We start from the raw sequence: 27,254 nt of genomic DNA, 5'->3' as shown, positions 1-27,254 counted from the left end.
TTTCTGGAACCCCTCATTCAGGCTCAAAAGTGAACTGCTGGCCAGGTGCGGTGGCTCACACCTGTAATCCCAGCACTTTGGGAGGCCAATGGAGGCGGATCACCTGAGGTCAGGAGATAGAGACCAGCCTGGCCAACATGGCAAAACCCTGTTTCTATTTTAAAAATACAATAAAAATTAGCTGGGCGTGGTGGCCCACGCCCGTAGTCCCAGCTACTTGGGAGGCTGACGCAGGAGAATCACTTGAACCCAGGAGGTGGAGGTTGCAGTGAGCTGAGATCACACCACTGCACTCCAGCCTGGGCAAAAGAGTGAGACTCCGTCTCAAAAGAAAAAAAAAAAATGAACTGCTAATTGGTGGTAATGCTGTATATAATAAGTCATTCAAACACATATTTCTTCCAAAATGTCAGACTAACTTTAAAGCAAGTACTGTACTATGTTCTATTTTTTCACAAGCCAGCAGGAGAAAAACCTCTCCAGGAAATTTTTAAACTGTTAAGCATGTATGGAAAAGCCACTGTGCCAGCTGCATCATGCTGAACGTAAGCAAAAAGCATAATCAGTGCTCTGCGATAGCATTTGGGGTATATAAGAAAATTCTAGCTATCTAGAATATTTGATAAAAATAACATATTCTAAAAGGTTTCAGGTAGCTGATAATTTACAGTAACTTTTCATAATATAATAGCACAATCAAAAGCAACTGAAAAATGTAGGGCTATTTACCTGTATAATTCAAAGGACTAACATTGCAGTGTTTTTATGATTTTCTGATTACAGTCAGCTGTCACTTCCAAATGATGACAGTTTACCTATACTGCTCCCTTTTTTTTTTTTTTACTGTAGAGAAGGAGGAAAGAAACCACTTGTTTGTGAAACAAAGACTATGCATCCAAGATGGCTCTTTCCTTCCAATTTTTGAGGCTGTACCCCAGAACCTTAGATTAACAGGAATCTCACTCCAGCCTGGACTACAGAGCTCCGTCTCAAAACCAAAACCAAAACCCAGGAACCTGACCTTTGGTGAGTAGCAAATGATTGTGTGTACTGATGAACTTATCACCACTCAGGTTAATTTTTTTTTTTTTTTACTTGGAAACAGTTAACACCAAATGAAAGGGTCTATTTACCCAAGCTCTTCGTTCATGAACACAAAATAACAGCAAACTTTAGGCTCACGATATGGATATATGCCTATAAGTAAATACAGTAACTTTAAATACAAGATATATTTTACAAAATAAGAGCAGGGAATTTATTTTCCAATCTGTTCATATGAAACTCCTTCCACAGGAGTAGAAGGTGTCATCTCAGAAGGAAAAAGTCTAGAAATGTCTTTGGCAGGATAAAAATATAAACATATAGCTATATAAAACTTAAGCGACGAGAGAAAAAACTAAAGGAGATAGGAGATTATTTTAACTTTATTACCTCATCTACTCATACAGGAGCTTTGCCAGATAAACATTATATTAACATTTCATCACTCCTGAATCAACAGTCATCACTTTGTCACATAACAGGTTCCCACTTGTTTTCAGATTTAGATTTTAGATTCAAATGTTTATCTTAAGGCTAATGTACCCTAATAAGAGGTAACATCAGTAACATTCAGAACATTTCTGAAAAAATAAAGACATATATCTGATTCAAGAATATTATCTTTCTACTGTTTTTTAAAGTAACTCTCTTTTTTACTATTTTTTTAAGGTAACTGTAGTACACTTTTTAATTTACAATTAAGGCTTTGTTTCTCAATTACTGCACAGGTAAAATTCTAAGGAATTTTCAAGCACTGATTAACTTAGTATCTACAAAAATTTGGGCCACCAACTGGAGAGATGTGAGATGATTTTATTAGATCTGAGGGCAGAGCTAAGTGACACTGAATTAAACGAGAAGGGGCCAGGCATGGTGGCTTACGCCTATAATCGCAGCATTTTGAGAGGCAGAGGCGAGTGGATCACCTGAGGTCAGGAGTTTCACACCAGCCTGACCAATATGGTGAAACCCTGTCCCTAGTAAAAATACAAAAATTAGTCCGGTGTGATGGTGGGTGCCTGTAATCCCAGGTAATCAGGAGGCTGAGGCAGGAGAATAGCTTGAATCCGGGAGGCAGAGGTTGCAGTGAGCTGAGATCACTCCACTGCACTCCAGCCTGGGTGACAGAGCGAGACTCCATTTCATTTAAAAAAAAAAAAAAAAAAAAAAAAAGGAGGTTATTTCCTCTTCATTCTCTTTCAGTTCCTCTGACTGCGTCAAGAAGAAAGTCTCAGTTTGGTGCCAAGATGTTAACACCACTGAAATTCTTGCCAATCTCACTTTTAAACAAAGGGCAAGTTGAGGCTTAGAGCCTCCTGCAGGCAATAGTTTCTAGCTAGAAATTAAGAACACTTTGATTTTCATTATTTTTATGTATCTGTCCACCTTCTGTTTATGATAAGTGCCACCTGCTTTTTACTTAGTAATTTCAAGCTTCCTTTAAAATATTACTTTAATAATCACATTGATATAAATATTAATAAGCAAACAGGAAGTATACCAAACAGGAAGATATGGCCAAAATTCTGAAGATGATATCACAACGACTGAAGTTTAGGAAAGATTACATTAATCCATTTGGTCAACAAATAAGTGTCGGCTATACGTTCGCCACTGGGTTAGCCACCACAAAGAACGGAGAAGAATGTTAAAAAAAAAATGTGAACAGGAAAGTCAGAAGAGGAGGAAATTAATTCAAAATGAGGTAATCAAAAAAAAGGTTCACAGGGTAGGCATTTGAGCAAGGTCTTAAAAGACAGGTATAATTTAGACACTCAGAAACAGGAGGACATTCTGAGAGTAAAAGTATAACAATATGTGCCTGAGTGGTGGCATCTTCCAAATCTTGATTGTGGTGGTAGTTACATGGGTGCATATATATCTACTAAAACTTATTGAAATGTACACTTAAATGAATGTACATCTGTGTATATAAATTTTTCCTTAATGAATCTGTTACTGTATCATTGACCAATGCAATGAAAGGTCATTGAGATTAAAGGCTTGGATAGCTTGGAGAGGAGGAAGTAAATACGATAAATGAAAAAGGGAAACCGCCAATTAAAGACAAAGGGATCGTATTTTCACATAATTCTCAATAAAAACTGTTAGCTATTACACAAAAAATATTAGCTTAACATTTCTACTTAATAGTTTTATTTCAGGGAGATAATTTACCTGAAATAACACTTATCTGTTAAAATTACATGTTCTATTCCCACCTCTCTTATCCCCAAGCAAAACTGCATTAATAGCATTCCCGCTAAGAAAGTAACAAATAATGAACAGAATATTCACATTGGTTGGGTAATAGTGACACTTAACAGACTTTAGCAAAACAGTTTAAGATTGTGTTCAGCACACATCCTGTTTGTAAAGCAATTTAGAAATAACTGTCTCAGAATTTGTGTTTTAGCCTTTAGCTCTTTTCCATGATATAAGCTCTTAAAATTATATAGTTATTACACAGTAAGCACATTTTGGGTGGCTTCTACCACAATTTCATTTTAGGAATTCATGACTATAAGGAGAAATCATCATAGCAAAAGTGATGCCATTATCAACAAGTCTTCACTTTTTGGAACTTTAAAATGACATTTTGAATAAAATCAATAACTCCACTCCACCATAAAATAAAATTCAAAACATGAATTATAGTTTACAAAAAAAAGTAACAAAAGCAGAATACGATAACTCTTCTGCCAATAATTAAAGCATTAAGACTCAGGGGAACTTAATTGTATTCTTAATATTTTACTAAGATAAATATTTTTCTTATATAAGTGAGTTGCCACTAGATCTTCATGCTCCAAAAAGCTTAAAATGACAGCCAAAAAATAAGCCTAATGCATGGACCTTTACAGTTGAAGAGGACTCAGCTCAAGTACAGCAGTTTTTAAATTTATATTCTATGTAATTATATTCTAAGAGTTGTTAACCAATTGGCCATGAGAAAATAGATCAGGTAAGTTTGGGAATGCTAGGATAACCTGGAGATTTACATGTATCAGCATAACAGTAAAGGTTTTGAAGAGTCCTGCCTTTATAAGCAAAAAAGTTTAACCTAGCTTAACCTAGTGTGCTCCCAAGTTAATTGACAACGAACACTGCTTCGGGGGAAGTAAGCCTATTAAATGGCTTTAGAACACTGTTCTGGGGGAAATACCAGTTTGGAAAACCCTGGTCTTTTCAAATTTCCTTAAACGAGGACAAAACCGAAGCCCAGAGATCACACCTGGCTAGTAGCAGATTAAAGGACTTGAATCGAATCTCTTCATTGCCTAGGCCAGAGCTCACTCCGTTACTTTAACTACAAAATAGGACTTCTTTGAATGTATACAATCAAACATTTAACTGACAGCACGTACCTTAAAGATTTGGGTTATGGTATCCCATTTTCTGGTTTGTGTATTAAATTGGGTGTTTTTAGTTCTTTCTTTCAGCACTAGGTCCTTAATAATCAAGCCCACGTGGAGATTTGCTACTGCTTAACAATTACAGAGAATGATTTAGTTATCAGTTGTGGCCGAAAGTAATCACTAAAATAAAGCATTCAGACTACTCGTGGTTTTAACTTACTCATAACTTCAGTCGGCCCACCTAAATCACTGTTATCTAGCAGGTGGTGAGTTACTTAGTACATAATGCTGACATATGTTATTCACTGTAGACCATATTAATACCCAGAAACAAAATTAAAATGTAAGAACTTATGTCTGCATAGACAATGGCCAACAACATCAAAACAGATTTTTGTCTTTCTACAGTTCAGGGCCTATTTGTTAGACAAACAGTTTCCTATATTTTTGGTAATTATCATTTTTTTTGACTGCTTTAGCTGGAGTCGAAGTCATTTTCCCAATCTTTACATTTCTCAAACGCCACAGAACTCTAAGGTAGTGTACAAATGTTCAAACACAATGTACTTAGCTTAAGAAAAATAGTTGTGTGCCATTTCCCGCCCCCTCAGGGTACAAGAATGGAGGAGGCCCGAACAAGTGACTATTGTTATGTTGCAACTTTAAAAGGCTTGGGAATCAAAGGTGATAATTGTTAACAACTCCCGTTTGACTCTTCTGACTTCCTCTTAATAAACTTCGGTACTCCTTTCTAAGCCCCCTGGAGAACATGAACCATCGCGGGCCTACGTGTCTCCTCGATGCTAAAAGAACCCACCAGCCGAGGAAAAGGCACAACGACTGAACTCCTCCAACAAAGAGGGTACTCCGCGCGCCTCCATCGCACAGGTGCGACCTCTGCCCCAGCCTTGCGCACAGCTCCGCGCCAGCAAGGGAGGCTCGGGACCTGCCCCCGGCCCCGCCTCCAACCTGCCTCACCTGGGGCCGCCCTCGCGCCTCTGCCCAGGCCAGGCCTTGGCCCCAGTTCTAGCCCTCTAGTCCCCGCGCAGCTCTCGATTCCCCGGAAACCAGAGGGCGGCCGACCAGTTTCGCGGCTTCTGGCGGGGCCGGAGCGGCAACACCCCCGACGCCACAGCAGTCAGACCCGCAAGGCGTCCCCGCGGCTCAGGACCTAGCCCGGCCAAGAAGGATGCTCAGAGCCGGCGACCAGCCTAGCGACCGCACTGGGGGCGGGGACGCTTTTACCTGCTGCTGGCTCGGCCGCTCCTAGCCGGCGCCGCTCTCCTGGCAACCACGGCAGCTACACGGAGACCGGGAGCCGAAGGGCCTAGTGACAGCTCCCAGCGTGCACCGCGCTCGCGCCCACGCCGGCGTCGACGTCTGCGGCCTTCGATCCCCGCCCCCGGTCGGCTTCCTGCCTCCCGGCGCCAGCTGTTGCCACAGCGCCCTCAAGTGGACTGTCGCTGGAAGCGGCCACGGCTACCAATTTCAGGAGTGGTTAGAAAGGGGGTTAGCAGATGTTTTCATTTGAAGGGATAATAGGAACTGAAAACAGCTTTTAAATATTATTGTAATAGTATCTCAATATTTCATATGAGTAACCTGAGGCCCAGAGAGGTTAGGAGACTTGTAAAGTTAGGAGACAAATAGTTGGTGTCAGATTTGGAACTATTTTGAGTCTAGAGCTCTATCAATCATATCTAGTTACTCCAAGGTAAATTGCACCGTTTTGCAAACACCATGGGGTAAAAAAATGAAAGTTTTTGCAAATACGTAATATATAACAATCTTTTTGCTTATATATTTATAAATATATAACAATCTTTTAAGCTAACAAAACAATTATAAAGAGTAAGCTGTGCTAAGGAAGTTGTGTATTTCAATATAATGTGTCAATATTTAAGCATTCAATAGTCTCGGATATTAAAGGAGGAAGATATGAAGAGTTGAAATCATCATCCTTCAAATAAATGAATTACTTGAGACCAAACAGTAGTAAACTTCATTTTTTAAAGTGAGTTGTTGCTTCCATCTATGATTTCAAATTATTGGGATAGATATAATAATTTGTGCATCAACATAATACACTTTAATCACCCCAAATACTGATTTTAGAAAAATTGTCTTAAGCTATTATCTTAAAACATGACAGGATTTATTTATTTAGAATTTATTTATGGTCTAGGCCGGGCATGGTGGCTCACACCTGTAATCCCAGCACTTTGGGAGGCCGAGGCGGGCGGATCTACCAAAAATACAAAAATTAGCCGGGCATGGTGGTGTGCACCTGTAATCCCAGCTGCTCGGGAAGCTGAAGCAGGAGAATCGCTTGAACCCGGGAGGCGGAGGTTGCAGTGAGTCGAGATTGCGCCACTGCACTCCAGCCTTGGCGACAGAGAGAGACTCTATCTAAAAACAAAACAAAACAAAAAACAGCAGTTCCTTGTTTTTAAGAAGTCCTATTGTAATTCTACCCTGGTCTTATATTTTAATAGTTTTTCATTATAAGTATTTACTGTGTCAAACTTTTCAAAACTATCTTTTAGTAGTAATGGGATGACAACTTCTCTTAGTTTTTACTTTTGTGAAAGTGAATAGTGGAGCTGTACATACGTAATCATTCTCATCTTCCTTTTTTACCCCCTAAAAAATGGTTAGTCCCGATAGACTTCAGCCATACTCTTTTGCATTAGGTAACAAAGAACTTCCTCATGTTTTTGCACCTGTTTCAATTTTGGAGTTATCCTAAGTTGAGAAGCAATGGCAAGTCAATTCTTGAAAATTTTGTTGCTTTAGACAGAGGCTAACAAATGACCCTTGTTCATAAAGAGACCAAAATAAAGTGGGTTTGGGGACAGGAATTCTGCTCTTGGATTTCCTGGGGACAAAGTCCACCTGTAACACCTGCCTCCATCACTTCCCTCAGTTCGAGTTAGCCAAAGGAGTGAACCTTGGGTCTGATTTTTATGGTCATTTCCAGGGAGGCTAACGCGCCAAGTCACGCTCAAAAGAAGCAGAGTGGGAGGATAGCTCCCCTCTCGCCGCCCACGTTTCTCAGCGCTGTCGGCCAAAGCCTGGTTTTGAAAATGCGCGCCCCGCCCAGGCCTCAGGGGGTCCCGCGCCTTCTCGGTGGTGTACTCTCCGGCCGGCAGGCGGCGCTGTGAGCCAGTAGGAGGTGTCAGCCAGGAGATCTGTCACAGGCGCCTGCGCCGCCGCGGGGCTGCTGCTGGTTGGTCCGCACGTGGAACCTCTCCTGGTCCTGTTGACCCGGGCCCCTCGGAATCTCCAGCTTGGTCCGGTCCGGGACTGGACGCCCGCCATGGCGGCTACTGCGGCAGAAACGCGCATGTTTCTGGAGGTGCGGAGACAGCTGCAGAGCGCGCTGCTGATCCTGGGGTAAGAACTGGGATTCTAGGCGCAGTACCCGGCTCGCTTTACTGCTGCCCGGGGATCGGGGGCTGGTGAGTCTCTCTCTGTCTCTCTCTGAACGAGGGATTTTGAGTTTCTTCTTGCCAGTTGCGTAGAGCCTCTCGATCACTCAAAGTGAAGCTTTCCCCTGTAGTCGCCTCCGCCACTCCCACCCCTACAGACAGTCTGGTATCTTTGGGTAGCTTTTTAGAAATTCAGGGTCTCAGCTCCACACCAGACTTAGGGAATCAGAACTTATATTTTAACAAGATTCCCAGGAGTCAGTCAAATGCACATTAAAATTTGAGGAACAGTGATGTAAAGCACTGTTGGCAGTGCCCGGCGTTTCCAACAAAACAATGCAAAAAATGATTTGTTTGCCTCTCTTCAGGATCCTGCTTACTGGATCAGTTCCTATGTGTGAGGTTCTTGTGTTGTAGATAACCTCGGGTCTTTCCCCCCAAAACTGCTCTTTGCAGAGAAACCACACAATCATTCAATAAACTGAGTTTAATGAACCTTGAAGAAAGGTTGCAGACTTCTTATTAGAGCTCGTTCATTTATTCATCTTCTGCTTTCCAGTGAGAACGGCGAGCTTGTTATTCGCTACACAAACAAATAACTTTTAGGGAAAATGTTCTCTATTTTGTTTGACAGCAGTTTTAATGATTTGTGGTCCCCTTGTCTATTCCTTTGTGATCGCTGTTTCAAACAGAGTAAGTTAAATGTTAAAATCCTGAGATTGTTATTACACAGTGCCACAGGTAGATTGATGCTTAATTTTTTCCTCTTTTCCCTAAATCTGCCAGATATCTGGTGTGGCCGTTTGGAATATGGCATGAGAACTGAGTTCAAACGCTAGCTTCCTCACAAAATTAGAATAATTTAATCTGAATTTCTTCAATCTTGAAATAGGAATAACACTTAGTACTCTGAATGTATTTATTTTTCTCTTTCAAAAATTATGAATTTGGGCAAATATCTCCAATTCTGGTGCACCTTGTAGAGTAATTAGGAACCCAAACTCTACCGAAATAAAACAAAAACCACACACACACAACAAACCCTCCCTTCCTCTCATCCAGGGGCCTTTCACAGTTCCCTTGGACTACTCCCCCTTGTTTAAGCAAGTTACACAGGTGGCTCACACCTGTAATCCCAGCACATTGGGAGGCCGACTTGGGCAGATCACGAGGTCAAGAGATCGAGAGTATCCTGGCCAACATGGTGAAATCCTGTCTCTACTAAAAATAAAAAATTAGCTAGGTGTGGTGGCACGTGCCTGTAGTCCCAGCTACTGGGGAGGCTGATGCAGGAGAATCGCTTGAACCCGGGAGGCGGAGGTTGCAGTGAGCCGATGTTGCGGCACTGCACTCCAGCCTGGCAACAGAATGAAACTCCGTCTCAAAAAAAAAAAAAAAAAAGGAAAAAGAAAAAAAGAAACCTAACTTTGCTGGACTTAGTTTTGCCATTTCTTGAACTACTTATAAATGGATTCATACAGTATATACCTTTTTGTTTCTGGCTGCATTCCTTCCATAATATTTTTGAGATTCATTTTCCATCTATGTGGCTGCATATATCAGTAGTCCATTCCTTTTTCTTGCTAAGTTTTCCATTGTATGAATATACCACAGTTCATTTATCTGTTCTCCTATTGCTGGAGGTTTTTCTTGTTTCCGGAGTTTGCTTATTATGAATACAGCTGTCATAACACTGTCATATAAATCTTTTTCTGGACATACATTTTTACTTCCTCTTAGGTAAGTACCAAACAGTGCAATTTCTAGGTCATAGGATAGATGTGTGTGTTACTTTGTGAGAAATTACCAAACAGTTCTCCAGAGTGACTGTACCAGTTTATACATTCAACCAGAAAAAAAAAATGAGAGTTTCAACTGCTTCACATTCTCACCTACATTTAGTATTGTCAGTCCTTTTAGTTTGAACCATTCTAGTGTGTGTAAAATAGTATCTTGTGGTTTTAATTTTCGTTTTACTGATGACTAATAATGTTGAGTGCCTTTTCACTTGCTTTTTAGCAATTCATATATGTTCTTTTTAAAAGTATCGTCTGATTTTTTTGCTGTTAATCAGATTATTTTGTTTAATTAAGCTCTTTATACAGTCTCAAAACAGGAGCTTTCTCATATAAATGCCTTGTGAATATATGACTGTTCTTATCTGTGACTTACCTTTTCATTTTCTTTTTTTTTTTTTGAGACAGGATCTCGCTCTACTGCCCAGGATGCAGTGCAATGGTGTGATCATGGCTCACTGCAGCCTCAACCTCCTGGGCTCAAGCAATCCTCCCACCTCAGCCTCTTGAGTAGCTGCTATACAAGTGCACGCCACCATGCCCAGCTAATTTTTGTATCTTTTTATAGAGATAGGGTTTCACTATATTGCCCAGGCTGGTCGTGAACTCTGGACTCAAGCGATCCGCCCACTTTGGATTCCCAAAGTGCTGTGATTACAGGTGTGAGCCACCATGCCCTGCTTCATTTTTTTTATAGTGTCCTTTGATAAACAGAAATTTTAATGAAGTCCACTCTGTCATTTTTTTTTTTCCACTTAAGGGTTAGTTTTTTCGGTGTCTTAAATCTTTGCCTACCTTAAGGCTGTGAAGATGTTTTGGCAGGTTTATTTTCTAGGAGTTACATCGTTTTAGCTTTTACATTTTGATCTGTGATCATGTTGAATTCATTTTTGTGTTTGCAATGAGGTAGGGATCAAAGTTCATTTTTTTGGTATAAGGATATTCAGTTATTCTATCACCATCAGTTGAAAAGGCCATCATTTCTCCCATTAAAATAACTCAGTATCTTCATGAGAAATCAGTTGACTTATACTGTTTGCATAGTGTGTCTTTTCTACCCTTTTAACCTTTCTTATGTCTCTCTGTATAAAGCAAAAAACTGTAAACATACTGTATTTCTCTAAAAATAGCATAAAACTATATGCTATTTTAAAAAATATATAGTTAGGTGATTTTAAATCCGTTCCGATGATCTGTGCGTTTTAATTAAAATGTTTAGTCTCTTTTATATTAATGTAAATATTGGTGTTCTTGTTCCTAATTACTATGGTTTGGATGTGTTTTGTCCCTATGTTTTGTCACGTTGATCCCCAATGTGGCAGTGTTGAGACATGGGGCCTAGTGGGAGGTGCATGGTTCCTGAGGGCAGATCCTTCTTGAACAGATTAATGCCCTCCCATGGAGATGGGTGGGTGAGTTCTCTCTCAGGAATGGATTAATTCCTGCCATAGTGGGTTCAAAAGGGTCTGGTTTCCTCAGTTTCCATTCACAGATGTAAAGATCTACTTATGTTAAGCCATCTTAGCATTTTGTGATAAACTTTGGCCATTCATTTATTCAATCCACAGATGTTTAATGTGTTCTTACTCTAGTGCCAAAAATTCAAATTCTAAGTGCTGAGAATATAGCCATGAACAGTAACAACAACAAAGACAAAAACACCTGCCTTTGTTGAGCTTACAGTCTAATGGTGGCAGTAGGGAAGAGTTGGCAGAGAATATACAAAATAAATATATATTTAATAGAAGTGGAGAAAAAATTAAACAAAAAAGGGATAGGGAGAAAAAAGTTACAATGTTTTATTTCAAACGAGAAAGTAACATTTGAGTATTAAACTGTAAGCGGTGAGGTGTAGAACTGACATACCTGGTGGGAGACAGTTTCCCTTTGAGAGAAAGTGAGTATGAAAGGGTGCCTAGTTCAGAGAGATGCGGATGAGGTGGGAGAACACATAATAAAAATCTTATGGCATTGTGCTGGTACATGTTTAATAACCTACTCTCCATGAAAATAAACAAAAGACAAACTGAAGTCTTGATCTGAAGCATTTGTTGATTTCTTTGGTATGAATACTTTCACCATGTATGACCTTCAGCCTACCAACTTGGTGAGGTGAGTTGACCTGCTTTGCAGAACTCCAAGGATTTTAACAACAGGTTCTCCAAAGCTTGTAGCAGCAGGGCCTACTATACCGCTGTGACTTAGGAACCATCGAAAGGACTTTAGCTTGTAGTTAGAGTGAGAGATGAAGTCATTGGATAGTTTTAAGCAGGTGTGATACCTGACAGAATACAAGTCAATGGTGAAGAAAGCCTCGAGTATGAAAGTATTGTATGAATTATGTCAATCAAACTTAGTCTTAAAGTAGGACATTCTCCTAAAGAACCATCATCCAACCCTCACAATTGGGAAATATGTTGCTACCATCTTACATCATTCATGTTTTGCTGGTTGCCTACATAATATCCCTAAAAACAGAAGAATCCAGTTCAGAATAATGCATTGCATTTCACTGTCGTGCTTCCTCTGTCTGTTTAAATCTAGAAGAGTTCCTCATTTTCCATTGACTTTCATGGTCCTGACACTTTGCAAGATGATAGTACAATCATTTTGTAGAATATCCTTCCATTTGGATTTGTCTTATGTTTCTTCAAGACAAGATTCAGATTTTGCATCTTTGGCAGGAATATAACAAGTGACGCTTCCTGTTAGGTGGCACATGATTTTGCTTTGTTCCATCAAATTGGTTATGTTAACTTTGAGCACTTAAGTAAGAGTGTGTGCCAGGCTTCTCTACCTTAAAGTTACTCTTTTTCTCTTCATAATCAATAATTGAAGGGTATTCTGAAATTATGTAAATACCGTGTTCCTCATTAGAGTTTCATTTTATTCAATTATGTGTATCGGTAAGGACACATGATTCTTACTGTGGGTTACTCAGTGGGTTTTATTTTTTATTTTATTCAATGGGCTACTCTTTTGCTCATATTATACCAGACATGGCCAAGGAAGTCCTTTCTGAATGGTTTCTGCATCTTTTTTGATATGTCCCTGTCATTCTTTGATTTCTTCATGTTCTAGCAACATGTTCCAGGCTTATTTCATTCTTTCCCTGTTACAGTGCTGGATGTAGTCATTTTACCAAGGAACTTTGTTTTTGGTTTGTTCATTTCATTTTTTAAAGCAGAAAATGGCCTTTACAAACCAAGATCTGGGCACGAGGTGTACTCATCACTATTGAGTGTTGCTTCTCCCAGAACTAGGGTATGTGTGTATAACTTATATATGATGTTTATGTATGGTTGTGCCTACATACATATGTACATACATGCATTTACAGCTATCTATATTACCGTATCTATTTGTAAACATTGAAAACCATGACTTCACACAGGTATTTCTACAGGTATTCTGCCCCACCACCATAAGGTCCATTCTAGTTTCCTCCCTTTCTCTTTTTGTAACTCCATTCTCCCACAGTAAGAATCATGGCCCTCATTGTCCTAGTGGCATTTGTTTATTTGGTCAGTTCCCTCTATGTAATTAATAGTCCGCTGGCATCCTTTGCCACCTCCCCCTGCTCATTGTTGATGCTCTCCTCACCTGCTTGGACCCTGTTATGGACTGAATGTTTGTGTCCCCTCAAAATGTACATATTGAAGCCCTAACCCCCAAAATGATGGTGTTAGGAGATGGGGCTTTGGGAGGTAGTTAGATTTAGATGAGGTCTTGAGGGTGGGGCCCCCCGATGAGATTAGTGTCCTTATATGGAGAGGAAGAGGCACCGAACTTCCTTTGTCTGCCATGTCTGTTATTTAAGCCACCCATCTATGGTATTTTGTTATAGCAGCTGAGCTAAGACAGGCTCTGAAACCCCATCCTGAGCTGGCCTCACCTCCTGTTCAGATTTCCTCCTCACCTGTCTTGGGATCTGACACCCCTGCTGAGTGGTCCTCCTGGTGGATGCCCTCCACAGCCTGCTTGGTTTCTCATATCCATGCTGGGCCACTGTGTCACCATCCTTGCACTGATGCCTCCCTTGCTTGGCCCTATAAAATGACTAAAGTTTTTGGGACTGGGAAGAAATGTGATAAACCAGAGATAGGGTGGCAATGGATACTTAGGAACCCAGTGGTAACCCTTGCGGCACTTGGAAGTGTCAACTCTACACAGTCTAGTTTGAAAGTCATTGAGGCAGCAAACGGACATTGTGTTATTTTTAGAGCAGTGGTCAGAGAACTATGGCCCATTGGCCAAATCCTACCTGCAGCCTGTTTTGGTGCAGCCTGTGAGCTAAGATTTGGATTTTTCTTCTTTATCTTTTTTACTTTTAGACAGGTTCTTGATCTGTTGCCCAGGCTGTCATGCAGTGGCATGATCATGGCTCACTGCAGTCTCCTGGGCTCGGGTGATCCTCCCCATCTCAGCCTCCTGAGTGGCTAGGACTGCAGGTGTGTGCCACTATACCCAGCTAATTTTTAAATTTTTTTTGTAGAGCCAGAGTCTTGCTATGTTGCCCAGGCTGGTCTCAAACTTACGGCTCAAACCATCCTCCCACCTTGGCCTCCCAAAGTGCTAGGATTAGAGGAGTGAGCCACCTCAACCTGCTGATTTTGCATTTTTTAAGGGTTATTTTTTAAAAAATAAAAATTAGAATATGTATTCTACTTTGAGACCATACATGGCTCATAAAGCCTAAAATATTTACTATCTGGTCTTTCACAGAAAAAAAGTTGCTGACGCTTGTTTTAGACGATCATTATTGCTTAAACACCATTTCTTGAAATTGGACTTTTGACTCGGGTTTGAAGCTGTTGTCCCTTCAAAAAACTCAGGTGCTTAATATTCTGTATTGCTAATTAAGTGCAGATCCATATGCTTTGAAAAGGAACTAGCCAGAAAGTAGTTGTAAGATTTTCTAAGGCAGATTTCTGAGGCCTCACCAAGATTCACACCTGAACACATCATCTGCCCTGTGTACTCAGATGACACTCAAGCAAATGACTTGCTCTCTGCACTTAGTTGACACCATGTGGATGGCCTGCTGTCTGCACTTAATAAGGAGCCATGGTACTTTGTACCTCTGTTGCAATGCTAAGCCTATTGCAGTTTCAGAGGAGAGTCATTTCCATACATGCCTTTGTCCCCTGTATACATTTGACATCTGGGGGCTTTTGATAGGGACTGTGTTTTACTCTTTATTGCCTATACTGAGTAATTTTTGTTTACTGTGAATTGTATTAGTAAGTCCTCTCACACCTGATATTCATACATCACTATATTATTTTCTTCATTAATTCCTTTTCTTAAAATTGACAAATTTTTCTCTTGTATCTTTGTTTCACCGAATCTTGGTCTCTTTATTAAAATCTTGTATATGAAATAACAGTACTTTGCTCTGATTTACTATAAAACGTTATTTTAGTGCTCTTCTCAGAAGGAAGAACCAAAAGTCTGTCCCAGAACTTGCATATTACGGTGACAATGAAGGGCACTCTCTGACCAGATCTAAATCTAGTGTAGGTTGCTTTCCTTTATGATCTGCTTGCTGCTGTTTTTCTGGGGCAGTGACTTTAGAGCCTCTATTGAAGAGGAACAAAGAGATCCTTGGCCATATTTGTTTCTTTCATCATGTGGTTTTCATTATGAGAAATAATTTGTTTGGGTTTTGTTTTTAATTACCAGAGAACCGAAAGAAGGATGTATGCCCATGGATATTTCCATAATGCCATCTTCACTCCAGATGAAAACCCCTGAAGGCTGCACAGAAATCCAGCTTCCAGCAGAGGTCAGGCTTGTACCTTCCTCTTGCCGTGGGCTACAGTTTGTTACTGGAGATGGACTGCACCTGCGGCTGCAGGCGCAAGCAGAATTAGGCACAAGTGAGTAATATTAGCACTTCTGCTTCTGTATTTACCTTTTAGTTATGAACCAAGGTGATTTTTCCTTTGATAACTTGAACTTTTCCCAGGTGAAGGGGTTGAGAAGCTGTAGGGTCTTTGTCAGCCTTGCCAGTTATTGGCTATATGCAATTGAACATGTTACTTAACCTTTATGAGGCTTCCTCCCTCCCTCCCTTCTTTCTTTTCCACCCACAGCAAAATTGAGCAGAAGGTGTAGAGATTTCCCATTTACCCACTGCCTTGTTTCTTTAATTGTAACATTTTCTGGCTCACAGATGGGAAGGTTAAATCAGATGGCAAGTGTATAAGACCTGACTGATTTTAAAGCATTACATGGAAACTTATTCAGTCAGCAAATATTTTGTTTGTGCTATGTGCTAGGCATCAATCTAGGTGCTGGGGATACAGAATTGAACAAGGTAGGGGAGGTGTCTGCTCTCATGGAGCTTACATTCTAATTGGTAGGAGCAGATAAGGAGCAAACAATTTAAATATTAAGAAAAGTGTTATGATAATATAAAACAGAATAATGGGATAGGGAGTGACTAGGGTTGGCTAAAGGATGATCAGTGAAGGCCACTGTGAGGAGGTGATGGTTGACCTAAGTCCTGAATAAGGAAATCCTATCCATGTGGTGACAGTTCCAAATAGAGAAAACAGTACACAAAGGATCGTGCAGTTGAGTTTGATACTTAATTTGATTTTGATTTTTACTATGCCTGTTATATTTACAACATTTTTGTAACTGGTATAATGATTCGGTAAGGCAGTAGAAAATTTGCTTTTTCTAAGACCTCGGGGTTATTTATTGAATAAAATTATTGGCTCATTACATCTATTACAATAGATGTACTATATGCTTTGGGGGATTAAAATTATGTTAAAGGGGGAAACAGGCTGTAAAAGACTTATGTTTATTATCAGAGAAAGATTGTAATTCTTTCAGCTGCACAGTGACACTTCACTGCTGCCTCATCTGTAATAAACCTTTTATCTGAGCAGTGTGGATCCTGGAGATGGGGTCAGCAGGAGTGTTTGGAAGAGCCATTTAGAAGATGTTGAGTATTCCCCTGAGTCTCTATTGTGGGCTTTTGTGAGCAAAGAGAAGATAGAGAGGGTTTCATTTCTTTTTTGCTGGAGAGCAATGTGTGCTCAAGTCCTGGGTTAGTGAATAACTGGTTTGAGTTGGACAGGGTTGGTTTTAGGAACAAGGGGTAGGGAAAAGAGATGGATGTCATGGCATTTAAATATTATAGGATGAATACTAGGAATGACTGTTGGAATAACCACCAAGCTGGGAAGTAGACTCCCTGAGTGCACCGAATAATGGGCAGAGAAAGTCTTGTTTCAGGGAGGAGGCCATGGGAGGCTGGATGTTGTGTTGTCATCACCTTCTCCTTCACAACAGTTACCTCTTTTACAAGAGTAACCACAGCAGGAATTTTGTGTTGGATCCCGAGATTTGGGAAAGGCAAGCATGAAAGCCATAGTGGAGTGTTTTCTGGGGCTGTGATGTTAGAGATGGAGGAATAGAGACCACCAGGGACATAGTATTGGGTTTTTGCCCATCCATATTCTGTATTCTGTAACTGAATATACAAATATCAAAACCGGAATTGTTTTTAAAAATTTAAATCCAGAAACATTGTTTAAACTATAGGACAAAATAAATTGATTGCTATGTGCTGATTGGCATATTTTTTGTGTTCATTGGTCTCCTATTTCTTTACACTTTTAATATATTTTACTCAAATGTCTGAAAAGGAAAACTACCAAAGGCCTGTTCCGTAGTGCGTGAAAGAGTATGCAAAACAGATTCCTCAGCACTTAATTGCCTGAGTGCTTTCCATATAATAGATGGTGTATAAATATTTACGGAATGAATAAATATGAATAGTTGTGTACTGGTGTGAACTTGAATCAAACTGTTTTGTAGGAAGTGACTTGAAAGTTTTAGCATTCAGTTTGTGTTTCAGCGTTTTTAAAAAGATGACTTTTCAATGCTAAGAACACCCTTTTAAGGACAACTATAGCAAACATCATACTGGTATACTGCTATTTTGAGTGTCAAACTGTCACCCTCAATGTGGAACTAGCTACAGTAGGATCTATTACAGCACGCGCATTAGATTGATCCCTGGCAGCAACACTCTGCCAGGATTCCTCTATATCAGAAGCTCTGAGTTTTAAACCCGACCCAGTGCATCATGCTAGGTGACCAGCAGAGGGTAGTGTTTCACTGAAAATTTGTTTGTGGGTCTGGAAAGAATATTTTGGATTCCTAGGTCTCCTTTTAATCTACTCAAAGTTAAAGAATAATACTGTTAATTTCACCTTAGTGCTATAGGGATTTCTGACCACCCCTTAAAAACTGTTAAGATTTTTAATTGCCAAGGCATAAACCTTCTAGCATCAGTTTTTTTAATCTTATATACAGAAAAACACAAACCAGATCCACATTGCTTGATTCTGATGGATATGAGCTCATTCGTTTAATTAGATTTTTACAGACATATTTTAGTTGTTTCTTTTAAATGAAAGTTTCCTTATTTCATAAAAGAAATAATGGAAACTAAGGGAACATGCTGCCTTATGCTGCTCTTACCATAGTGTGAGAAATACACATTTTTCCCCACAGCTTTCAATGTTTTACCATAGCTTTCGTTAGACATTGACTTTTGCTCTGGAATAACTGGACTCTTTTTGGAGCCATTCCATTCCCAGGGAGGTGTCCAATAAACATTAGTTTGAGATCTTTGTTCATTTGGTAATATGCTAGATTGGACATAAACCTTGTTTAAATAAAATTAAACTCAAATTTGGCTGGACATGGTGACTCACGCCTGTAATCCCAGCACTTTGGGAGGCCGAGGCAGGTGGATTACGAGGTCAGGAATTCAAGACCAAACTGGCCAAGATGGTGAAACCCCATCTCTACTAAAAATACAAAAATTAGCCGGGCGTGGTGTCGGGCACCTGTAATCCCAACTACTCAGGAGGCTGAGGCAGAGAATTGCTTGAACCCAGGAGGCGGAGACTGCAGTGAGCCAAGAGCGTGCCACTGCACTCCAGCCTGGGTGACAGAGCAAGACTCTGCCTCAACAACAACAACAAAAAATGAAACTCAAATTTAAGAGCTCTATTTGTTCACACCAATGAAACACTATTGTGAGACATAGCAGAGGAAAGCTGAGAATGTTGGAGAGCTATGTAGTTAGCTTGATGAGAGGGAAATAGTTCTTTTTCACTCATCCTTAATGTTGGTATTTATAGAATGAGAGAACTAACAAATGCTACATGCGTAATCTAGGGGAGCACCTAGCTCTGGAACACTTAGCAAAATCTGTTGTTTTCAAAAACACTTCATAATATTTGCTTCTGCTTGAGTCATCAGATAGTATTAATTAAATGTATACTTCTGGGTGGATCATAAACTGTTTATGGATGGTAATTTATTGTGGCTATTGAACTGTTTAAGTATGATAATATATTTGTTTCAATCTCTAAGATTAGCTATTTCATTGACTTCCTTTAGAACTGATTTCAATGTTTAATCAAAGCTCGCAAGCCCGAGAATGTTGCACATTTTATTGCCAATCCTGTGGTGAAGTCATAATAAAAGACAGGTAAGGAATATATTTAACACTGATTAATTCCATGCCTGGCAATGGTTATCTCTTTTTCTATCAGAATTTTTCAAGAAATTGCCAATGGGGTAGTATATGGCCTTAAAGTGAGAGCCAGCTCAATGTCACTTGGAACAAAATCAGCCACAAAACTTGCTAGCAATCAGAGTGATTAGCTCTTAGGGACATAAAGGGGAGCACTAGCATGCTGGCTTTGAGAGACGAGAGCTTATCTCGGCTGAAAACCTGTGCCGATCACTGAAGCACCTCCCTCCTGAAAAGAAACATGGGACCTGTCACATGTTTCATCCAACACGATGCTGAGTGACATTTTCCACATTTCAGTAATTTTTTCCACATAACAGAAGCTTTTGCACAAAAATTTTTTATTTGAACTATTTTTATCAGTGCCTTTCTAAAATCCATTTCCTATTTCTCCTGCTTATTAAAACAGAGCATACAGAGCACAAATTAACCTTTTCTCAATGATTAGGTTAATTTTATTATTTATTCTTGCCATGTGCTGCGATTGCCCTGTTGAGATGGGAAGGACTCTTTGCTGGTTTTTGTTGTTGTTGTTGTTGTTGTTGTTTTTGGCGGTTTTTTTTTGCAGTCCCAAAGGCTTTTTAATTTCTTTTTTTTTTCTTTTTTTGTCTTCTTTCTTCCTCATGTCAGCCTTCTTGTTTCTTGGGCACAAACCTTTCCCCCTAAATGACTCTTCAGCCACGAGTCATTCATAGGCTGGGGAGACAGATTAAATCCTAATTATTGTTAATAATATTTAAAGAATTTAGAGTTCTTTATTAGATGGGTTTCCTGAGCCAGGTTCCTAAGACTTAGAAGTAAGTGGATCCTTCCCATCTGAAACCTGCTTCTCTTCCAGTGTTCCTTATCTCAGTAATGCTGGACTTCTGCCTGTGTCCTCAAGGTAGAAACCTGGTGTAGACAGAAGTTCCTCCCTCTGGAGGCAGAGGAGTCCAAGCTTTCAGATTCCCCGAACTATACTGGAAGATGAAGAACTGTCTTGGGCTACGCATAAAATACACTAACAATAGCTGATGAGCTTTAAAAAAATTGCCAAAAAAAATCTCATGTCTTAAGAAAGTTTACGTATTTGTGTTGGGCCACATTCAAAACCTTTGGGCCATATGCTGTAACGTGGATCAGCTTGCTCTAAGGGGCTCCCCCCATAAATGGTCAGTTGCTAAGTTCTTTTGTTACTTTTTTCATAGCATGTCTAACATAAGTCCACTTTCCTCCACCCCAGTGCCTCTACCTTAGTTGAGGCCACTGTCTTCTCACCTAATTACACTTGTTGCACCAGCTCCTCATCCACTGAGCCTCCCTGTAGTTTTGTCCTCTCGTCTGACCTATTTTAGCACACCTAAGTAATTGTTCTCAAATGCATCAGGCTCTACTGGTCAGACCCCTCCATGACCCCCCATTTCTCCAGTATAAATTCCAGAAACATGCTACATTAGGACCTTTATGAGTTTACCTCTATTTACCTCTCCACCCTCACATTTTATATCTCTCCCAACCTATTCCTCCTCCCCCAAAAAACATGCCATTATTGACTGGCGTTCTGTACGCAGCTCTGGTGATCAATGTGCAGCCCTATAGGCTTTTCATGATTTTTTTCACCCTGGGGCCTTATGAAAGTGACTTCCTTTCCTGGAGGAATGCACCCCACACCCTCTCTCCCCCTGGTTGGCTCCTACCTGAACTTCAGAATTCAGCTGACAGGACAGGTACCGTTATGAGCCTTCTGTCAACCCTGGGTTGGTTTAGGTGCTCCTCTAAGGTTTATTTGCCTGTCTTCACAACTAAACTGTAGGCTTTCAGAGTGCAGATAATCTTCTTGTCCCCTGTATCCTTTATCCCTACTCTTTTGAGAGTGCAGTACAGTGTAGACCCTTCTGAGTCTGTCTAGTAGTACAGACTCAGAAGCCGGAGTAACTAGGTTTGCACCTGACATTTACTAGCTGTGTGACTCTGGGCAAGTTACTTAAGCAGTCTGTGCCTCAATTGTTTTATTGCAGAAATGTGGCTAACAGTAGGACCTATCTCATAGGGTTGCTAGGAGAATCGAGTGAGTTTAAGTGTTTATGACAGTGCCTGGCACGTGGCAACGTGGCAAGCATTCCATATGTATTAGCTACTGCGATAATTACTGTTCTTATCATCATCATCATCATCCCCATCCGCAGCATCAGGCACTGTCCCTCGTAAATAGTGTGCTCTCTATCAATTTTTGCTGGGTTGAATTGAATAAACGTTGACATGTTTGTTTTGGCCTTCTACCAACCTCTCTTGCTTGCTTCCTGATTTCTGGCAGTGTCCCAGGTAGATGAGATGGCACAGAGTTAGTCTGGCATAAGTGAGAGGTTACAAATGGAAGATCCTCAGAGTGACTGTCTTGAGTAAGAAATGAGGTGACTTTAAATTTGCAGAGGAGGGAACCTCATCTTTGCTTGGATTACCTAAGTGTTGAAGTTACTGCATGTACTTGGTGACAGGCCCACTTTATCCTGAAAGGTTCAGGGGATCTCAGTTTACACTGTAGTTGAACCAAGAGTGTTTTCCTTCTCTCAGTCTATTTTAGGCTTTGGTTGAATTCTCAGATGAAGTTTCTGAAACATTCATTCCTAGACAACAATGGGGATTCCTAGAAGTTACAGTTGGAACATGTTAAATCAGTGTAACAGTATTTCTGGGTGCTGCTTGCAGTAAAGGATATGCTGGCTCATTATTGGCGGTTATTTGTGTTACATTGGAACGGATGATAATATGAAAAATCTTGTATCTGTTGCCCCCATTTTTTCTGTTCAGGAACGGTATCTTCTGTGTCAGTCCCTTTTACAGTGATGGAACTGAGAACTAAAAGGGCAGCACTCACTCTCCCTAACCCTGACCATCGTCTGGCCCTGAAGGCAGGAGCAGGAGAATGGGACCTGGGTTTGAAATCCAGCTTCATGACTTAGTAGCTGGGAAATTGTGTTTGTACTACCTCAGGTTCTTCTAATACAGCCTTCTAATAAGGCCTATTTTCCAAACTTGTCAAGAGAATTAAAGGATATAACATATGTAATAGTTAATGCTCAACAAGGTCTTTTAAATTGGTTTTATAGATTTCTACACTCTTTTCCAAATTGTTCTTATTAGCAAACTAGCAAATGATCTAGTTTACTGTTTCAAACCTTTTTGTTTCAAGACTGTGATTCGCATACTCTGCATGTGCCAAGGAAATGAATTCCCTTTCTCTTTTTCTCGCTGAGAAACAGTGGACTTGACTTAGCTTTTGCCTCATTTAATCAAGTCTTACCCAAAAACCTTTTCATGTCACACCTGTGTGCCTGGCATATGCATGCCTCTTCAGTAATGCAGAGAAATCCTTAGTAAATGACTCAAGGCTTTGCTTACCTTTAACTCTTAGGTAGCTTGCCCTTTGACTGACTTGTATGGATAAAGATGCTTCCTTAAGTATCTGCACATACATTTCATGTTGACCATTAATGTCAAACCCAGTGTTGTTCTTATTTCTACCTCAGTTATCTGTTTTATGTGAGTGGTAAGGACAACTTTGTGCTCGTTAAATAGAAAACAAGACCAAAGGTTTTCAAAAGAGCATGTGTGTGCCAAAAATCAACTAATTGTAAACATATCTCCCAGGAAGGTACCTTGGAATATGTTGATTTATCTGTATTGGGAGCACCTCTATAGGAGCAGTGGAACAGAGTTAAGATCTGCTTACTGGCTAGTCTTATTATCTGGGAACATGTTACATTAATTTCCTGGGCTCCAGTTTCCTCACCTGTAAAATGAGGACGTTGGATTAGATAAACCTGTTAGAGTGCTATGAAACATGAAAATTCCCTGATCAATGAACCTCATTTGTATTTGCGGTTTCATGTACTTTGTGATTCATGATTATTTCGTAGTGTGGGACTAATGCTTATTCTTTTTTTTTTTTTAAATAAAAAAGGTTCTTGTTAATTATAGAAATAAGATGTAGAGGACAGTTTAAACAGTAAGACTCATTAATGGCTTTTAAATACTTACTAGCACCAGGGCACGTGATACCTGCTAATTACAGCAGGGCTAATTTTAAGGTCACTTGTTCTTAGCTATTTGTTGTGGTTATTCGAAACCAAATAATGCCTAATTTCTTTATAATTAAATTCTCCAATTTACATTTTACCAGATTAACAGTTTTTCTGTAAAATGTATGTGAATGTATGTAATTTTTGATTATGCTCTTGTTAAGATTAACGGGCCCTAATATCCAGCAACAATAATGAAATTTATTTTGTTGTGAATAGTCTAACAAACAGCCAAATAGTCCTTGTGTTTGGAATTTATATATTCTAGAAATAAATTCATCTCATACATGAATGAAATCAGTTGGCCAAACTTTCAAACTCAAGCCTTTTGATTTTCAGATGATTTGAAACAGAGGGGCTCTCCTGAGGTCTCTGGATGTTTCGCCCTGTTCTCCCTGTGCTGGCAGGGTAGTGCTAGGTGTCAGCCTAGATCTCATGAGGGCACTGACACCCTGGAGGGAAACCAGCAAGATGGGATCTTTGGAAACATGAGATGTCAGGATATCCAACCACTTGATTGAGGCACTTGGCAGACCAGCTACAATTGTAACCTGAAAATAACTACTCCCAAGAATATAGTCACATTTCTACAAAGAGGTTAAAAAAGAGTACAGTCACCAACTGCACTATTGGTAACACTGTACAAACTTTTGGAATAAAATTATACTTTTATGGCTCTAATCATACTATGTACGTAGTAGTATTAAAGTGCTAAGCTAGTTTTATAGGATTTGTGGCCTGCCAGTCGGAGAATGTCACCTGAATTTATCTAATTCCAGCAGCCTTATTTTGAGCTTTAGATAGTTGATGTTATTAATATTCTTAATGTCCGCTTGGTTATAATCCAATCTGTAAAAGCTGTTATTACCATTGTTATTATCTTATCACTGATTAATGGTTCATTTTAAAGCTAAGGAGCATAATTTTATTTTCTTTTGTATGTTTCTTTATTTTCACATTCTTCATTTTTCTTTACCTCTATTAAAGTTAAGGGGCGTACATCTTCTTCTGCATATGTTTAAGTATTAAACATCAATATCATTTGTATATTTTAAGTTTCCTAAAAGTCTGCACTCATGGTACATTAAAAATAACTAGGAAATTTTAATTTATTGTGAAGTTGTGTTGCTGTTCATTATAGAATCTTAAGCTGAGAGAAAATTCAGGAAATCATTTCACTGTTTTTTTGAGCTCCACTAGGATTCTACCTAAAAACTAACTTTGAAAAAGATGGTATCTATTTTATTTTGAAAGTTCTCTTGGGAAGTAGATCATATCAAAGTCTATTTTTCAGGGTTTTAGATAAATATGCTTTCAGTAAAGCAGTGATTAAAATCTTTTGTTCTGAAATGTTTTATGTTTTCTTCAAAACATCAAAAAAAATTTTCTGCTTTAAAAACTCTTTTATCTTTGCAATGACTTACAGATTAGGCACTTTCTTGCTTCTTGTGTCTTATGTAGATGGTTATAGTATATATTATAGCTTTTATTCACATGATAATGTAGTCACATTAAGTTTAAAATGTCATATTTTGTGTTAATGTGAGTTGTCTCCCAGATCTCTGTAAATCTTGGGGCAATTTTATTTCCCTGATCATGTAGGCGATTTTGCCATTGTTGTCTCTTGCACTGTATTGAGGGTTTGTTTATTGGCACTACATGCAATATGTCAGGAGACAAAAGATCTTAATGATGGAGAAAGTCCAGGAGCCTATTTAGGCCTAACTCCCTCCCACTCTAGACAGGCAATTTATTTGCCTTTTTCTTCTTCTGCTTCTTCTTGGTAAAATTCAAATCTGACCTGTTATTCCGCTTAAAATTCTGTAATGCTTCCTACGCACCTGAGGTACCAAGTCCCTACCCCTTAGCGTGGCCTAGAACACCCCACACAGTTTGCCACCATCCTACCTGCCCAAGTCTCCTCTATGGCTGTTCTGCATTGCCAGGGCAGGGAATATATTCTAAGGAAAAAGTTTGGTTTTGGAGGCAGGAAGACCTGAACTAAGAACCTGCCATTACTGGTCACCTCTGATTCTGTGAACTTATGCAGATTACTTAACATTTCTGAGCCTCACTTTCCTCCTCTGTATAGGAAAATGATATTTCTTGTCTCACAAAGTTGTTGTGAGCATTAAATGAAATAAGGTGTCTTTAGTGCCCACCAAGGGTCTTCTTAAGTTACCTAAATATGTGGACTCACAAGGCTACCACAGTCCACATTCTTTGCCGGCTTGCCAGCAGGGCAGCATCAAGAATTCCTCTCAGCAGGGGCGCTGCATATTTGCACAAGTGACAGCTCACATACATTTCTGGGGACTGTCATCTCCCAACACAGCGTAGTTCCAGGTACAAAGCATAAGCTCCACATCAGGGAGGAACGGGAGCTGCCCTGGCTCAGAAGAAGGCCTTTTGCCTTAAGCAGCCAGTATTTCTTGTAACAATTCTTGATATAGTTTGTAGGGTTCCCAAGAAGAGACTGCATTCAGGGAAGGCCAAAGTATCCTATCAGACATTTACAGCTCATTCATATTTCTTCCTGGTTCAGATGCAGTTTACCAACCAAGGATCATTTTTACCGTAAGCAGTGTTGCCTAGCAATATAGTCGATGCCTAAGATCTTACCTGGTTTCCAGGGTAACAGAGCTAGGTGGCTAAACCAAAGGTCAGATTCTCAAGCAGCAAGGGAAAAGGTTTGTTAACCCCTGAATTCCAGTGTGCAACAGATACAACCAGTGTGAAATGCTTCACACATTTTAGTTATCAAAATACACTAGTTCATTTCTTCAACAAATATTTAAGGGCTCATGCTATATGTTAGAAGCAATGTAAGACAACAGAAATACAGTGGCAAAGTAAATATATATGGCATCTACCTTCATATTGTTTCTTCCATGATGCCCTTAATTCCTTTCATTGCCTGGAGAACTACTATTTATCCTTCAAAGGCCAGCTCAGATATTACGTCTTCTCTGAAGTCTCTGTACAGTCTATTCCCATAGTGCTTTGTATATATTGCCCTGAATTCATAGATTGGTCTTGGGGATCCATGAATCTCCTAAATTAATATGCAGATTTTGTGTGCTTGTAGAAATGTATGTTTGAGGAAAGAGGCTAACACTTTTCTTAAATATTCAAAGGGATCTGTACTGCTCCCCCTGGCGCCACACACTCCCCCACCCACTGCAAGAGTTTAGAACCATTACTCTGTTACGAGCATTTATAACATGTGCTTTTGTTATTTGTTTATAGGTCCATATTTCTTACTAGAACATGAGTACCTTAAGAGAGATGACTGTATGTGTTCATATTTTGTGCCAGTAGAATGCCTTATTCATGGTAGACTTATAGGAAGTGTATGTTGAAAGAATCACTTCTCAGTACGCTTAACAGGCTCAGCACCTTGATGATACCAGTGGTGCAGTGTATACTAATTTCAAAGGAAAAATTCTTCCTTTTGTTAAACTAAAATCAGCCTTTCTTGTTTCTAGCTTTGTCCTCTGCAATTATAGATTGTGTACCCTCTTCTGAATTGTAATTGCCCTTTTATGTGACTCAGTTGATTGGGGAAATCAAAGGAAAATAGGGGGAATTGTTTAAAAAAAAAAGTAGCATTCACATCTTAAATATTTTTAACTTATAACATCTGAATGTACATTAATTTACTAGTGTTTGTGTTTTGTTAGGAGGAGGAACTTAGCAGATATCACCTTAACCAGGTTATCAAGATTAGCATCACTAAGTTGTGTTGATGTGATATACTCTCTGATATGATGTGATGAGAAGGGTACGTTTCACTTCTGTGAAATTCTTTCCCTAAATCCATACCACCAGCCTAATCTTGAGACGATATTAGACAAACTCAGATTGAAGAATATTCTGTAAAATACTTGATCTTTTCAAAAATCTCAAGTTTCTGAAAAATAAGGAAATATTGAGAAACTGTTACAGACCAGATGAGACTAGGGAGACATGATGACTAAATGCAAAGTATT

The 27,254-nt window shown here is 39.6% G+C and overlaps 2 protein-coding genes across 7 annotated transcripts in view; one reads left to right on the top strand and one right to left on the bottom strand.

Moving 5' to 3' along the window:
* Window positions 1–5,762, bottom strand: part of DOP1A (DOP1 leucine zipper like protein A) — a 106,415-nt gene extending 100,653 nt beyond the window's left edge. For both annotated transcript variants that reach the window (XM_025381660.1, XM_025381659.1), the window contains exon 1: window positions 5,649–5,762. The gene's annotated coding sequence lies outside the window, so the exon portion shown is untranslated. The remainder of the gene's footprint in view (window positions 1–5,648) is intronic.
* A 1,837-nt stretch (window positions 5,763–7,599) lies between these two features.
* Window positions 7,600–27,254, top strand: part of UBE3D (ubiquitin protein ligase E3D) — a 179,888-nt gene continuing 160,233 nt past the window's right edge. The window contains exons 1-4 of one of the 5 annotated variants that reach the window (XM_025382816.1): window positions 7,600–7,799; window positions 15,316–15,512; window positions 19,069–19,159; window positions 23,602–23,665. Coding sequence is in view for 3 of the 5 variants with exons in the window: in XM_025382813.1 (XP_025238598.1) it covers window positions 7,723–7,799; window positions 15,316–15,512; window positions 19,069–19,159 (365 nt within the window). In the remaining 2 variants the exon portion in view is untranslated. Of the gene's footprint in view, window positions 7,800–10,198; window positions 10,291–15,315; window positions 15,513–19,068; window positions 19,160–23,601; window positions 23,666–27,254 lie in introns of all 5 variants that reach the window. The other 4 variants (XM_025382814.1, XM_025382815.1, XM_025382813.1 and 1 more) reach the window with 4 other exon arrangements.

The sequence above is a fragment of the Theropithecus gelada genome, chromosome 4, assembly GCF_003255815.1.
Source record: "Theropithecus gelada isolate Dixy chromosome 4, Tgel_1.0, whole genome shotgun sequence".
In the NCBI taxonomy this organism is placed as follows: domain Eukaryota; kingdom Metazoa; phylum Chordata; class Mammalia; order Primates; family Cercopithecidae; genus Theropithecus; species Theropithecus gelada.
Note: the sequence above shows the minus strand (reverse complement) of the source record. Positions and strands in the feature narration are given on the sequence as shown.